Source organism: Lithobates pipiens, unplaced genomic scaffold, assembly GCF_037356315.1.
Source record: "Lithobates pipiens isolate NorthernLeopardFrog02 unplaced genomic scaffold, aLitPip1_a1.2 Scaffold_18, whole genome shotgun sequence".
Lineage (NCBI taxonomy): Eukaryota > Metazoa > Chordata > Amphibia > Anura > Ranidae > Lithobates > Lithobates pipiens.
This window is the reverse complement of record NW_027507758.1, coordinates 171,569,314-171,584,120: the sequence shown is the minus strand read 5'-3', so window position 1 is coordinate 171,584,120 and position 14,807 is coordinate 171,569,314. Positions and strand designations below refer to the sequence as shown.

Here is a 14,807-nt window from a genome sequence, read left to right as displayed (position 1 = left end):
AGAGCAATTGAGAGTTAAAGTAGCGCAGTGCTGAATAGCAAAGAATGCCTGGTCATGAAGGGGGTAAAACATGCCAGAGGTCAAGTAGATAATTTGCCTCCTGTGTAAACTGACCCTAATATGTGCCTATACAATGTCTTGAAAAAGTATTCATAGCCCTTGAAATTTTCCATTTTGTTATGTTACAACCAAAAAAATGTAAATGTAATTTATTTGAATTTTATGTGAGACCAACACAAAGTGGCACATAATGGCGAAGTGGAAGTAAACTAAATGGTTTTCAATTTTTTTTTTTTTTTACAAATAAATGTGAAAAGCGTGGGGTACATTTGTATTCAGCCCCCCTGAGTCAATACTTTTTAGAACCACCTTTCACTGCAAATAACAGCTGCAAGTCTTTTTGGGGATGTCTCTATCAGCTTTGCACATCTACAGAGTGACATTTTTGCCCATTCTTCTTTGCAAAATAGCTCAGGCTCTGCCAGATTGTATAGAGAGAGTCTACACTCAATTCTCAATTGGATTTAGATCTGGACTTTGACTGGGCCATTCTAACACATGAATATGCTTTGATCTAAATCATTCCATTGTAGCTCTGGCTGTATGTTTAGGGTCGTTGTCCTGCTGGAAGGTGAACCTCCACCCCAGTTTCAAGTATTTTATAGACTAACAGGTTTTCTTCTAAGATTGTCCTGTATTTGGCTCCATCCATCTTCCCATCAATTCTGACTAATTTCCCTGTCCCTGCTAAAGAAAAGCATCCCCATAACATGATGCTGTCACCATTTTTCACGGTGGGGGGATGGTGTATTCAGGGTTATGTGCTGTGTTCGTTTTCCACCACACAGAGTTTTGCTTTTAGACCAAAAAGTTACATTTTGGTCTCATCTGACCAGAGCACCTTCTTCCACGTTTGCTGTGTCCCCCACATGGCTTCTCACAAACAGGACTTCTTATGGCTTTCTTTGTGCCAGTCTTCCATAAAGGCCAGATTTGTGGAGTGCAGGACTAATAGTTGTTATGTGGACAGAGTTACCATGGGCCTCTTGGCTGCTTCTCTGATTAATGTTCTCCTTGCCCGGACTGTCAGTTTAGGTGGACCGCCATGTCTTAGTATGTTTGTAGTTGTGCCTTACTCTTTCCATTTTCGGATGATGGATTGAACAGTGCCCTGAGTGATGTTCAAAGCTTAGGATTTTTATTTATTTTTTATATAACCTAACCCTGCTTTAACCTTCTCCACAACGTTATCCCTGACCTGTCTGGTGTGTTCCTTGGCCTTTATGATGCTGTTTGTTCACTAAGGTTCTCTAACAAACCTCTGAGGGTTTGACAGAACAGCTGCATTTATACTGAGATTAAATTACACACAGGTGGACTCCATTTACTAATTAGCAGACTTCTGAAGGCAATGGGTTCCACTAGATTTTAGTTCAGGGACTAAATACAAATGCACGCCACGCTTTTCAGATAATGATTTGTAAAAAAAAAAAAATAATTCTGAAAACCATTAATCGTTTTCTTTGCACTTCACAATTATGTGCCACTTTGTGTTGGTCTGTCACATAAAATCCCAATAACATTTTTTGGTTGTAACATGACAAAATGTGGAAAATTGTAAGGGGTGTGAATACTTTTTCAAGGCACTGTGTGTGGGATAGGGAACTGAAAGCCGTAGGTGGCACAAGTCCTTTTTTTCCTCAGATGACCAGGGATAAAAATGCATGCAAAACGCATTATGTGTTGCGTTAAATTTTAATGCAACACATTCAAAATGTGCTAAAAACATGATATGGATTTTTTTTAAACACATATTGCACTTTACAGCAGTGTGAAGGGGCCTTGGAGTGTAACCGCATTGAGAACAGGAAGTGATGTAATGTACGGTATGCAAATGGTCATTGCTATTTATAGATGCCTGTAATAACACATATTGATATTAATAATAATTAATTATTAATAACAGAAGAACATAAGTGACGCTCCAGGCAGGGCAGTGCACACAGGCATCTCAATGGTTGGTAAAGCAGGTGTGGAGAGGAGAGTATGAGAGCAGTGTGCGTGTGGAGATTGAGGATGAGCTCCGGCGTGTTCGCACAGCCCATGTGCAGAGCCCGTCAGGAGGTCGGTATTCTGCTAATCACAGGCAGCGAGACATTGTCCTGACGCGATTACAGAGATCGGGAAATGTCTCACTGCTGTGATTAGCGGAGTGCCGACCTCCCGACGGGCTCTGCACATGGCCTGAGCGAACACGCTGGAGCTCATCCTGCGCGTGTGTGGAGAGGAGAAGAGAGCGGTGCGCGTGTGGAGAGGAGAGGAGAAGAGAGCGGTGCGCGTGTGGAGAAGAGAAGAGAGCGGTGCGCGTGTGGAGAGGAGAAGAGAAGAGAGCGGTGCGCGTGTGGAGAGGAGAAGAGAAGAGAGCGGTGCCCGTGTGGAGAGGAGAAGAGAGCGGTGCCCGTGTGGAGAGGAGAAGAGAGCGGTGCGCGTGTGGAGAGGAGAAGAGAGCGGTGCGCGTGTGGAGAGGAGAAGAGAGCGGTGCGCGTGTGGAGAGGAGAAGAGAGCGGTGCGCGTGTGGAGAGGAGAAGAGAGCGGTGCGCGTGTGGAGAGGAGAAGAGAGCGGTGCGCGTGTGGAGAGGAGAAGAGAGCGGTGCGCGTGTGGAGAGGAGAAGAGAGCGGTGCGCGTGTGGAGAGGAGAAGAGAGCGGTGCGCGTGTGGAGAGGAGAAGAGAGCGGTGCGTGTGTGTGTGTGTGTGTGTGTGTGTGTGTGTGTGTGTGTGTGTGTGTGTGTGTGTGTGTGTGTGTGTGTGGAGAGGAGAGGAGAAGAGAGCGGTGTGTGGAGAGGAGAAGAGAGCGGTGTGTGGAGAGGAGAAGAGAGCGGTGTGTGGAGAGGAGAAGAGAGCGGTGTGTGGAGAGGAGAAGAGAGCGGTGTGTGGAGAGGAGAAGAGAGCGGTGTGTGGAGAGGAGAAGAGAGCGGTGTGTGTGTGTGTGTGTGTGTGTGTGTGTGGAGAGGAGAGGAGAAGAGAGCGGTGTGTGGAGAGGAGAAGAGAGCGGTGTGTGGAGAGGAGAAGAGAGCGGTGTGTGGAGAGGAGAAGAGAGCGGTGTGTGGAGAGGAGAAGAGAGCGGTGTGTGGAGAGGAGAAGAGAGCGGTGTGTGGAGAGGAGAAGAGAGCGGTGTGTGTGTGTGTGTGTGTGGAGAGGAGAGGAGAAGAGAGCAGTGTGTGGAGAGGAGAAGAGAGCAGTGCGCGTGTGGAGAGGAGAAGAGAGCGGTGTGTGTGTGTGTGTGTGTGTGTGTGTGTGTGTGTGTGTGTAGAGGAGAGGAGAAGAGAGCAGTGTGTGGAGAGGAGAAGAGAGCAGTGCGCGTGTGGAGAGGAGAAGAGAGCGGTGTGTGTGTGTGTGTGTGTGTGTGTGTGTAGAGGAGAGGAGAAGAGAGCAGTGTGTGGAGAGGAGAAGAGAGCGGTGTGTGTGTGGAGAGGAGAAGAGAGCGGTGTGTGTGTGTGTGTGTGTGGAGAGGAGAGGAGAAGAGAGCAGTGTGTGTGTGTGTGGAGAGGAGAAGAGAGCAGTGTGTGTGTGTGGAGAGGAGAAGAGAGGAGAAGAGAGCAGTGTGTGTGTGTGTGTGTGTGGAGAGAAGAGAGCAGTGTGTGTGTGTGGAGAGGAGAAGAGAAGAGAGCAGTGTGTGTGTGTGGAGAGGAGAAGAGAAGAGAGCAGTTTGTGTGGAGAGGAGAGCAGTGTGTATGTCCCAGGGCTCCCCGCAGTGACTCACCACAGTCCTCCAGGTCCCAGGCGGAGTCAGACTCGGGGTCCCGATGACTGCAGCCCCCCACATGTCTGCCCAGGTCCGGGTTGAAGAGTGGAGATGATTGGTGCAGGCTGCTCTCTCCCCCTCCCCCGCTCCCAGACACCCCGGGTCCCTCGGCCACTAGCAGTAGTAGCGCACACATCACACCCAAGCCAGGTGCCATCATCTTCCCCCCTCACCGTACACTTGTGTGTACACACACACTCCTGCCCTAAGTCACGCCCACAGCTTTGCTGCCGCAAGGCGCTCCTGGGACATGTAGTCTACACCGAAGGATGTGCCCAGTCAGGACTGCGCCTGTCATACTACGACTCCCGTGAGCCTCCGCGGTTCATTCACAAAGCAGGAAGTCGAGGAGAAGGTTCGTGCTGTCAGATCAGGAGAGGCTGTAGCTTGTGGGCCAGTAAAGGTGGGTGTGTCGGGGCTCGGCTACTATCAAAGTTTCTTATATTAGACTTAGATCTTTAATTAGATGTTATTCATTAAGAGCTCAGTGCCTATTATTTTCAGATATGGTTATCATGGATTCTATTGGGCATTTCCACAACAACCAACTGCTTTGTGGTCAAAGGATAAGAGAAATATTTTCTGTATGCCCCCCGCGCCCCACATATTCTGAAGGTCACATATAAAGTCATATCAGACTAATTGTAAACCCTTATATCTATTTTTAAAATAACAAACATGTTATAAACACCGCTCTGTGTGGTGATTTTGCACAGAGCAGTTTGAATCTCCTCTTCTCGGGTCCCCCTCCTGGGTCCTCCCCCCCCTGCTGGGTACCACAATAGCAAGCCACCTGCTATGGGGGGCACTTGTGTGCTCACTCCCTAGAGTGTACATTGACACTAAGGATGAGCTCCGGCATGTTCGCACGGCTCACGTGCAGAGTCTGCCAGGAAGACAGCACTGCGCTAATCACAGGCAGACATTGTCCCAATGCGTGGCTGCAGAGATCGGGAAATTTCTCACTGCCTGTGATCAGCGCAGTGCCGACTTCTTGGTGGGCTCTACACGTGAGTTGTGTGAACACGCCTGAGCTCAAACTTAATTGACACAAAGAGCTGGCTCAGCCCTGCCCCCCACTCTCTGCTCACAGGTTGTGATTGACAGCAGCAGGAGCCAATCAATCTGCTGCTGCCTCTGAGCCAATGAGGAGAGAGAAATAGAGACACTGCTCTCCAGCACAGCGCTGGATCTTGATTGGGCTCAGGTAAGTATAAGGGGGCTGGAGATACTGATGGTTTTTCACCATAATTCAGAGAATACATGAAGGTTACAAACCTTCAGCCTTTAGAACCACTTTAAAGGGTACAGGGCAGCCATCAGAAATTTTGTGGCCCGCTTATGCAGCTTTAGGCCTGCCCACCAACCTTCCCCAGGGTCTGTCCCCTGGCCATCCCACCGAGTCTCATCTCCCACATCTCATGTCCTCTTCCTCCTCCATCCCGTGGCCTCCTCCTGCAGTTCCATCTCCTCCATCCCGTGGCCTCCTCCTGCAGTTCCATCTCATCCATCCCGTGGCCTCCTCCAGTTCCGCCTCCTCCTCCAGTTCCATCTGTTCCACCTCCTCCTCCAGTTCCATCTCCTCCATCCCGTGGCCTCCTCCTCTAGTCCCATCTCCTCCATCCCGTGGCCGCCTCCTCCTCCAGTCCCATCTCCTCCATCCCGTGGCCGCCTCCTCCTCTAGTCCCATCTCCTCCATCCCGTGGCCGCCTCCTCCTCCAGTCCCATCTCCTCCATCCCGTGGCCGCCTCCTCCTCCAGTCCCATCTCCTCCATCCCGTGGCCGCCTCCTCCTCCAGTCCCATCTCCTCCATCCCGTGGCCGCCTCCTCCTCCAGTCCCATCTCCTCCATCCCGTGGCCTCCTTCTCCAAACCCGAATCCAAACAATTTATATTGCATCTTACTAGTCATTAGATGCGGTAGCTGCAGTATTTTTATTTCATTTTTTTCCCTTTATTTTCAGGTGGTAATTTGGCCAGTAACACATATCCTGTATTAAGCTGGCCATATACGGATTGAATCTTGGCCAATTCAGCGGGAAGTGGTCGAGATCCGATCCATCCATGGGCAGGCTGATTGTACCCAAGTGGATCCATCGTTCAACTTGGGTAAAACCAGTACAGTATGTTGGATTTTTAGCTTGTGATTATTTCCAGTGGCTATAACCGCTAGCAGTAATCACTGTGTTCTCCTCCAACACAATAGCTCTGCGGGCGGGATTTTCCCATCAACACTGACTGAGGGAATCGAGTGATTTTCTTTCCTGCAACCTGCAGTTGCAGGAAAGAAAATAAAAATGTATGGCCTGCCTTAGAGTGCCCCCACTCTGGATGAAGGAGCAAACATATTGAAGCTGAACTCCAGCTTATACTTTTCTAAGCAGTTAGGCCCCTTTCACACTGGGGCGATTTTCAGGCACTACATCGCTAAAAATAGCGCCTGAAAAAAACTGCCCCTTTCTCTCCAGTGTGAAAGCCAGAGGGCTTTCACACTGGAGCGGTGCGCTGGCAGGAACGGTAAAAAAAGTCCTGCTAGGAGCGGTGAAGGAGCTGCTCCTAAACTGCTCCTGCCCATTGAAATCAGTGGGGCAGCGTGGCTATACCGCCGGCAAAGAGCCGCCGCAGTGGCACTTTGCGGGCGGTTTTAACCCTTTTTCGGCCGCTAGCGGGGGTTAAAACCGCCCGCTAGCTGCCGCATACCGCTGCTAAAACAACGGCAAAGCGCTGCTAAAAATAGTGGCGCTTTACCGCAGACGCCCGCACGGCCCCAGTGTGAAAGGGGCCTTACAGAAACATTTTTGTTCCTTTTTGGGATAAAAGTTTTACGTAAATAAAAGCTGATCATCGTAAGCACCCCTGTCAGTGTGAATTGGTTTGTCTGAGCTCTCTAACTGCTATCCCTGCAGGACAGCTTGTTCTGTTGAAAAACAGTCTTAGTGGTCAGATCACCAGGTGAAAATAAAAGAACAAAAGCCTAAAAAAACAAACAAATGCAGCCACCCTATCTAAGAACTAGTAAGCTGCAATATACTAAATGTTTGATTTTGGGTTTAATACCGATTTACTTTTTGGTTATAAGCTGCTCAAAAAGTATAGCATCGAGTCAATTAAACTCCTGGGATATTTATCTGGTGAGTTAAGTAGCGGAGACAACCTCCAAAACAGGAATGGTTTTACTGATGGAGGCCACTAACTTTTCTTTTTGCCTACTCATCTTTTCTGACTGTTTTTCTCTAGTTTTGCATTTAGCTACGGTTAATGTCACTACTGGTAGCATGGGGCGATACCTGGACCCTATAGAGGTTGCAGGACCAGTATCTGCTCCGTTGTGCAAGGAAGAACAGGATGTGCACTGCCAGAGCCCTACAAAATGACCTCCAGCAGACCACTGGTGTGAATGTCTTTGACCAAACAATCAGAAACAGACTTCATGAGGGTGGCCTGAGGGCCCGACATCCTCTTTTGGGCCCTGTGCTCACTGCCCGGCACTGTGGAGCTTGATTGGCATTTGCCATTGAACACCAAAATTGTCAGTTCCGCTTTACACAGATGAGAGCAGGTTCACCCTGAGCACATGTGACAGACGTGAAAGGGTCTGGAGAAGCCATGGAGAATGTTATGCTGCCTGTAACATCGTTCCACATAACCAGTTTGGTGGTGGGTCAGTGATGGTCTGGAGAGGCATATCCATGAAGGGACACACAGACCTCTACAGGCTAGACAATGGCACCCTGACTGCCATTAGCTATCAGGATGAAATCCCTGGACCCATTGTCAAACCCTATGCTGGTGCAGTGTGTCCTGGGTTCCTCCTGGTGTACGACAATGCCTGGCCCTTATGTGGCGAGAGTATGCAGCCAGTTGGAGGATGAAGGAATTGATACCATTGAATGCTTGCCTGACCTAAATCCAACAGAACGCCCCTGGGACACCCGATGCCGCCAGGTTGCACCTCAGTCTGTTCAGCAGCTCAGTGTACCCCCCCCCCCATTTGCCTTTGCACAACAAGGGGGAGCAATTAGGGGGTTCAGCTTCTCCCATGATCTGGGGGTGGACTGTCCCTCAGCATCCTCACTCCTTGAGCAGGACAATGGTTCTAGCTCTGGTCTTGATGACATCAGGACCCTAGATCAGTGGAGCATGGTGGTACATACAGTGAGGGAAAAAGTATTTGATCCCCTGCTGATTTTGTATGTTTGCCCACTGACAAAGAAATTATCAGCATATCATTTTAATGGTAGGTTTATTTTAACAGTGAGAGACAGAAGAACAACAAAAAAAAACAGAAAAACTTTAATGACTTGGAGAGGATCTACAAAGAGGAATGGGACAAAATCCCCCCTGACGTGCAAATCTGGTGGCCAACTACAAGAAATGTCTGACCTCTGTGATTGCCAACAAGGGTTTTGCCACCAAGTCATGTTTTGTGAAGGGGGTCAAATACTTATTTCATTCATTAAAATGCAAATCAATGTATAACTTTTTTGAAATGCATTTTTCTGGATATTTTTGTTATTCTGTCTTTCACTGTTGCAATAAACCTACCATTAAAATTATAGACTGATCATATCTTTGTCAGTGGACAAACAGAAAATCAGCAGGGGTTCAAATACTTTTTTTCCTTCCATGTACGCTGCGTGAACCAGTCTAGCTGCAGGTAGGAACAGAGGATCAGGTAAGTAAATCTCCTTTTATTGTTCCCATAGATATAAACAGGCAATTACCCTTGTTTGACTGGGGTTGGGCTTTAGGTCAGTATCTAAGTACTAAGATTGTATTTTATAGATGTGTTTAGAAGCACAAGGGGGTGTTATTCAGGGTAGAGATTATTTTTTATGTTTTGGTTATCCTTCAAAGCAAAGTTTAAAGAGGAAGTAAACCCTGATGGGTTTACTTCCTCTTTCATTCCCTGCAAAGGCAAAGCATAATGGACTACTATGCATCGCATAGTAGCCCATTATGTGTCACTTACCTGACAAAGTAAGTCGCCGCTGTCCCCTGTAGTCCGCCGCATCCATCTTGCTGGTGGCGTCTCGCAGCTCCGCCACTGTCATTCGGCGAAGCCGTGATGACGTCACTCCCGCGCATGCGCACGGGAAGTGTCCATTTATTAAAAGTCAGCAGCTGCAGTATTTGTAGCTGCTGACTTCTAATAATTTTTTTTAAGGTGGCCCTCCTCTTTAAGACAACGTGGGATTGTCTAGGCGACCTCGTTCTGAGAGCAGCTTCTGCCTCAGAATTAAGGGAGAATGTGGCGATCACCATGCAAACTCTCCGGGAGTTTGGTTGGGTACTGAATCTAAAAAAGTCAGTGTTGGTGCCAACTCAATGCCTGTAGTACCTGGGCTTACTGCAGGACTCCTCAAAAGCGAGAGTCTTTCTCCCTTCAGACAAGCTGCAAACTCTTCAAGCTGCGGTGAAGTTATTGGTGAACCGTGGGTGGTCGTCGCTGTGTTTCTGCATGCGAGTCCTGGGGCTCATGGTAGCCACTTTCGAGGCTGTACTGTACTCTCAATTTCACACTCGAGTCTTGCAAAAAGAGATTTTGTCAAAATGGAACAAATCTCCGTTATCCCTGGATTATCAAATTCGGGTGAGCCAGTTAGTCAGGGATTCTCTGCTCTGGTGGCTGAGGTCTCCGGCCATTCGGTCCGGAAAACCGTTCCTTCCTCTCCATTGGACGGTGATCACAATGGACGCCATCCTGACTCCTGGGGGGGAGTTTTGGGCGTACGGTCGGCCCAGGGCTGTTGGACGCAGGAGGAATCCCACCTGCCGATCAATGTGCTCCAGCTCCGGGCAGTCAGGCGGTGCCTCTTCACATGGGAGGCTGCAGGGGCGTCCGGTCAGGATCCAGTCAGACAACGCCATGGCAGTGGTGTATGTCAACCATCAAGGGGGAGCAAGGTGCTCATCCTACAGTGGGCAGAGCGGCACCTGCTGGCCCTGTCGGCCGTATACATTCCGGACGTAAAAAACTGACTACCTAAGTCATCAGATGCTGGACCAAGGGGAATGGTCGTTTCATCTGGATGTATTCTGGCTCATTTTCCTAAAGTGGGGCACACCAGACGTGAATCTCTTGGCCTCGTGGCTCAATCGGAAGGTTCAGAGGTTTTTGTCCAGGACAAGAGACCCCTGTGTGGATGCATCAGACGTGTTGGGGCTCCATGGGGGCATTATCGGCTGATTTATGCCTTCACCCCACTAAAATGCCTGCTACGCAGAGTGGCGGCCGAGGGGATTCCAGTGATTGATTGCCCGTATTGACCTCAGCGTCCTTGGTACGCCGACCTAGTCCAACTGGTGGCAGATGTTCCTTGGCAGCTGCCGATGCGAGAGGACCTTCTATCGCAAGGTCCAATACTTCGTCCTACTTTACCGTCGCTGATTTTAATGGCATGGCTGTTGAAAGCCAGGTGCTAAGGGACAGAGGTCTTTCAGACTCAGTAATTTCCACTATACTGAGGGCACGGATGTCCTCTTCGTGAAAGATTTATCATCGTACGTGGAAGGCCTACATCTCCATGTGTGAGGAGATGGGGTGGCGTCCACACACATACTCAGTTTCCAAGATCCTGCTGTTATTGCAGCAAGGAGTAGATCAGAAACTTGCCTTAATCACCATCAAGGGGCAGATAACAGCCTTGGCTGTCTTCTTTCAACGTCCCTTGGTGACTACATTTGTGCAAGGGGTTCCACACGTGGCCCCTCCGGTTCGACCACCGCTGCCTCCGTGGGATCTGAATCTGGTGCTATCAGTTCTTCATAAACCGCTGTTTGAAAATATTAGGGAGATTCCCTTGTTGACTCTCTCTCAGAAAGTAGTCTTTCTAGTGGCAATTACATCTGCCAGGAGAGTTTCTGCCTTGTCTCCCTACCTGGTTCTCCCCAAGGATAAGGTGGTGCTACGTCTGCAGCCCTCTTTTCTTCCGAAGGTGGCTTTGGCTTTTCATCTAAATGAGTACATCGTGCTGCCATCCATATGTCCTAAGCCGACACATACAAAGGAAGTTGCCTTACATTACCTGGACGTGGTTCGGGCTCTACGGTGTATCTATCTGCTATGGCTCCTTTCCTGAGGTCAGACTCTCTCTGTATCGGTGGCTGGTCCGAAAAAGGGTCTGGCGGTCTCGTCAACCATCTCTCGGTGGATCAGACAGATCTTGGTTCAGGCTTATGCCTTAAAGGGGCAGGTGCCCCCCTTTCCTGTCATGGCACATTCCACCAGGGCGATTGGAACCTCCTGGGCTTTCCGACATCAAGCGTCTGTCTCCCAGGTGTGTAAGACGGCAACTTGGTCATCCGTTCACTTTCACAAAATTTTACAAAGTTAACGTGAGCGCATCTTCGGATGCTTGCTTTGGCCACAAGGTTTTGCAGGCGGCTGTGTAAAGTTGCAATTCACACTTTCATTTAAGTTACAAGGTTGTTGTGAACGCATCTTCGGATGCATAAGTTGGCTGCAGATTTTGCTGGGGGCCGTTTTAAGTTGGCAACTCCTCTGTGGAGGAGTTCCTCTTTGTTGTGGGGGAAATTATTTATTGCTGTTTCCACCCCTCGTTTTTTTGACACTGCTTGCGGACGTCCCTAAGCTCCAGATTTAAAGGAGCCAAGTCCGTCAATGAACGAAAGAAAAAATAGGATTTTTGTACTCACCGTAAAATCCTTTTCTCTGAAGTTCATTGACTGACACAGCACCCACCCCTCCTATTTATGTTTGTACTGCTTTTTGACGAACTGAGCTACAGCAAGCAGAGCGAGGGGTTATAGCCAGAGGGACCGCCCCCTGGGCGGTGCTGTGGAGTTTTGTTGTTTTTTTTAACATGTTTTACATGTTCTGCCTAGTCCTCTCCTGAAGGTGGCGATATAACCCTAAGGTCAAGATTTAAAGGCGCTGTGTCCGTCAATGAGTTTCAGAGAAAAGGATTTTACGGGGAGTACAAAAATCCTATTTTTTTTATTTTTTTTAAACTCTGAACCTTTACACCTTTAACCACTTGCCGACCAGCGCACGACGATGTACGTCGACAGAATGGCACGGGCAGGCAAATGGGTGTACATGTACGTCCCTTTAAATTTGCCGCCCTGCCATCGGGAGCGCGCCGCCGGCGGCACGCTCCCGCGCTGGTCGGGACCCCCGTGAGTCCGGTCGCGGGACCCGCGGACTCGATCGCCGCGGGCATCCCTGCGATCGTCTCACGGAGCGGCCGAATGGAGAAGTGCCGTTGTAAACAACATTTCTCCATTCTGCCTAGCAACTAGTGACGCTGATCTCTGCTCCATGTGATTGGAGCAGAGATCAGTGTTCACTAAATGAAAGCCCAACCCCCCACAGTTAGTAACACATCCCTAGGAACACTTAACCCCTACACTGCCACCCACTGGTTAACCCCTTCACTGCCAGTGTCATTTACACAGGAATCACTGCATTTATATAGCAGTGATTACTGTATAAATGACAATGGTCCCAAAAATGTGTCAAAAATGTCCGATGGGTCCCCCACAATGTCGCAGTCACAATAAAAATCGTTGATCGCCGCCATTACTAGTAAAAAAAAATAATAAAAAATTATTAATAAAAATGCTATAAAACTATCCCTATTTTGTAAACGCTATAACTTTTGCGCAAACCAATCAATAACCGCTTATTGCGATATTTTTTTTTTTTACCAAAAATATGTAGAAGAATACGTATCGGCCTAAACTGAGGGAAAAAAAAGTTTTTTTATATATTTTTGGGGGATATTTATTATAACAAAAAGTAAAAAAATAATGCGTTTTTTTCAAAATTGTCGCTCTATTTTTGTTTATAGCGCAAAAAATAAAAACCGCAGGGGTGATCAAATACCACCAAAAGAAAGCTCTATTTGTGGGAAAAAAAGGGCGTCAATTTTGTTTGGGAGCCACGTCGCACAACCGCGCAATTGTCAGTTAAAGCGACGCAGTGCCGAATCGCAAAAAGTGGTCTGGTCTTTGACCAGCAAATTGGTCCGGTCAGAAAGTGGTTAAACAGTTTGTCACGAAGCAACATGTAGGCACCTATTTTGCACAAACTAATCTGCCTTTCACTTGGGGAAGGTTTTGCAATGACATTCAGATTTATTGTTAACTTTTGTCAGTTCTTCACTTAAAGTGCCCTTGTGCTTACACTTTTACATTTAAAGTACGTTCTTAAAATGCAGTAAAAGAGCTTAAAGTGGTTGTAAACCCTTACAAACCACTTTGACCTACAGGTAAGCCTAGATTAAGGCTTACCTGTAGGTCCAAGAAATATCTCCTAAACCTACACGGTTTAGGAGATATTTGCCAAAACACAGGCACCGCTGTCTACGGCGCAGGCGCACTGAGCGTGCCGCTGTCAACGGTGATATGCCGCGAGTGGCGGCTCCCGTGCGCATGCGCGGGAGTGACGTCATTACGGCTTCGTTGAATGACCGCGCCGGAGCAGCGAGACCCACCGAGAAGATGGAGACTCCGTACACAAGGGGACAGCGGTGACTTTGCTGGCTCCTGTGTCAGGTAAGTGACGCATAATGGACTACTAAAAGTCCGAATTGTAAACTTTTCTCCCACCTTTCTTTTTTTCCCCCCCATAAGTTTTTTTTTTTTTTGTTGTTTTTTTGTCCTGGCCATGTCTTCACAGAACTATTTTACCCCACTTTCTTTTCTGGCAGGGCAGAGCCTAAATGCTTTTTTTTTTAATATACCAATCTTTAACCACTTCAGCTCTGGAATGTTTTACTCCCTTCCTGAGTAGGCCGTTTTTTGTCATACGGCAATGTGTCACTTTAATTTCTTTAATTTTCTTTTTTCCCCCACAAATAGAGATTTCTTTTGGTGGTATTATATCAGCTCTGCGGTTTTATTTTTTGCTCTATAAACAAAAAAAGACCAAGAATTTTGCAAAAAATAAAATAAAAAAGTACTTTCTGCTATAAAATGCGTCCAATTAAAAAATGTAAAAGATCAATTTTCTTCATCAGTTTAGGGCAATTTATATTCTGCTACACGTTTTTTTTTGTAAATCCCAATAAGCGTATATTGATTGGTTTGGGAAAAAGTTATCGTGTCTACAAACTCTGGGATGGATTTATGGACTGTTTATTTCTTTTACTGGTAATGGCGATGGTCAATGATTTTTAGCGGGACTGCGACAGACAAATCTGACACTAAGTGACACTTTTTGGGGACTAGTGACACCATTAAAGTGATCAGTGCTAAAAAAAAAAAAAATGCACTGACGCTGTAATAATGACACTGGCAGGGCTAACATCAGGGACAATCAAAGGGTTAAATGTGTTCCCTGAGTGTGCTTTCTTGCTGTGTGGGGGGCTGGACTGACTTGAGGAAGGGACACATCTGTGTTCCTGATTAGCAGGACCACAGATTTCTCTCTTCCTGTCTAACAGGCAGACCGCCGTTCTGTCTCTCCAGGGAATAATCGCAGGTGGCCGGTGGCCACTGGACCCACTAATTGGCTCCTGCTGTGTCCAAACGCAGCGGGAGCGTGGCTCCGGCGATGTTTGCCCCAAAGCCGATGGCAGAAATCATGTACAGGTACATGATTTTGCACTTAAGGGCCACCCTGCCGCAGTGTATATACGTGGAGTGGTCCTTAAGTGGTTAAACCAAGCCCTCACTGACCTACTGTAGTTGCAGGCCCTTTGAAATAGAATTCCAGCCTAAAACGAATTAGCCTTAAAATCCTCCCACCCCCAACAACTATGCTGACTAACCTGTGTAAAATAAGGCTATTGGCATTTTGCCAATAGAAAAAAGGGTGCTTATAATGGCATGCTGCGTCTCATTGACTTCAAATGCAGAATCGCGTCCCATTGACTTCAAATGCAGAATCGCGTCCCATTGACTTCAAATGCAGAATCGCGTCCCATTGACTTCAGTGCAAAAACGCCCCCTGTTGACTTCAGTGCATAATCGTGTCTGATTTGACTGCAATGCAAAATTCTAGCCACATTAATTTTTCACCCGTTCATCTTTCAGG

At 47.8% G+C, this 14,807-nt stretch overlaps 2 protein-coding genes across 5 annotated transcripts in view; one reads left to right on the top strand and one right to left on the bottom strand.

The window, feature by feature from the left end:
* TTC13 (tetratricopeptide repeat domain 13) overlaps nucleotides 1-4,017 on the bottom strand; it is a 119,356-nt gene extending 115,339 nt beyond the window's left edge. For 2 of the 4 annotated variants that reach the window (XM_077486391.1, XM_077486392.1), the window contains exon 1: nucleotides 3,762-4,016. In XM_077486391.1, the coding sequence (XP_077342517.1) occupies nucleotides 3,762-3,963 (202 nt within the window). In that variant the 5' untranslated portion in view covers nucleotides 3,964-4,016. Of the gene's footprint in view, nucleotides 1-3,761 lie in introns of all 4 variants that reach the window. The other 2 variants (XM_077486390.1, XM_077486393.1) reach the window with 2 other exon arrangements.
* An 85-nt stretch (nucleotides 4,018-4,102) lies between these two features.
* ARV1 (ARV1 fatty acid homeostasis modulator) overlaps nucleotides 4,103-14,807 on the top strand; it is a 50,567-nt gene continuing 39,862 nt past the window's right edge. Inside the window, 1 exon segment of the mRNA XM_077486394.1 lies at nucleotides 4,103-4,206. The gene's annotated coding sequence lies outside the window, so the exon portion shown is untranslated.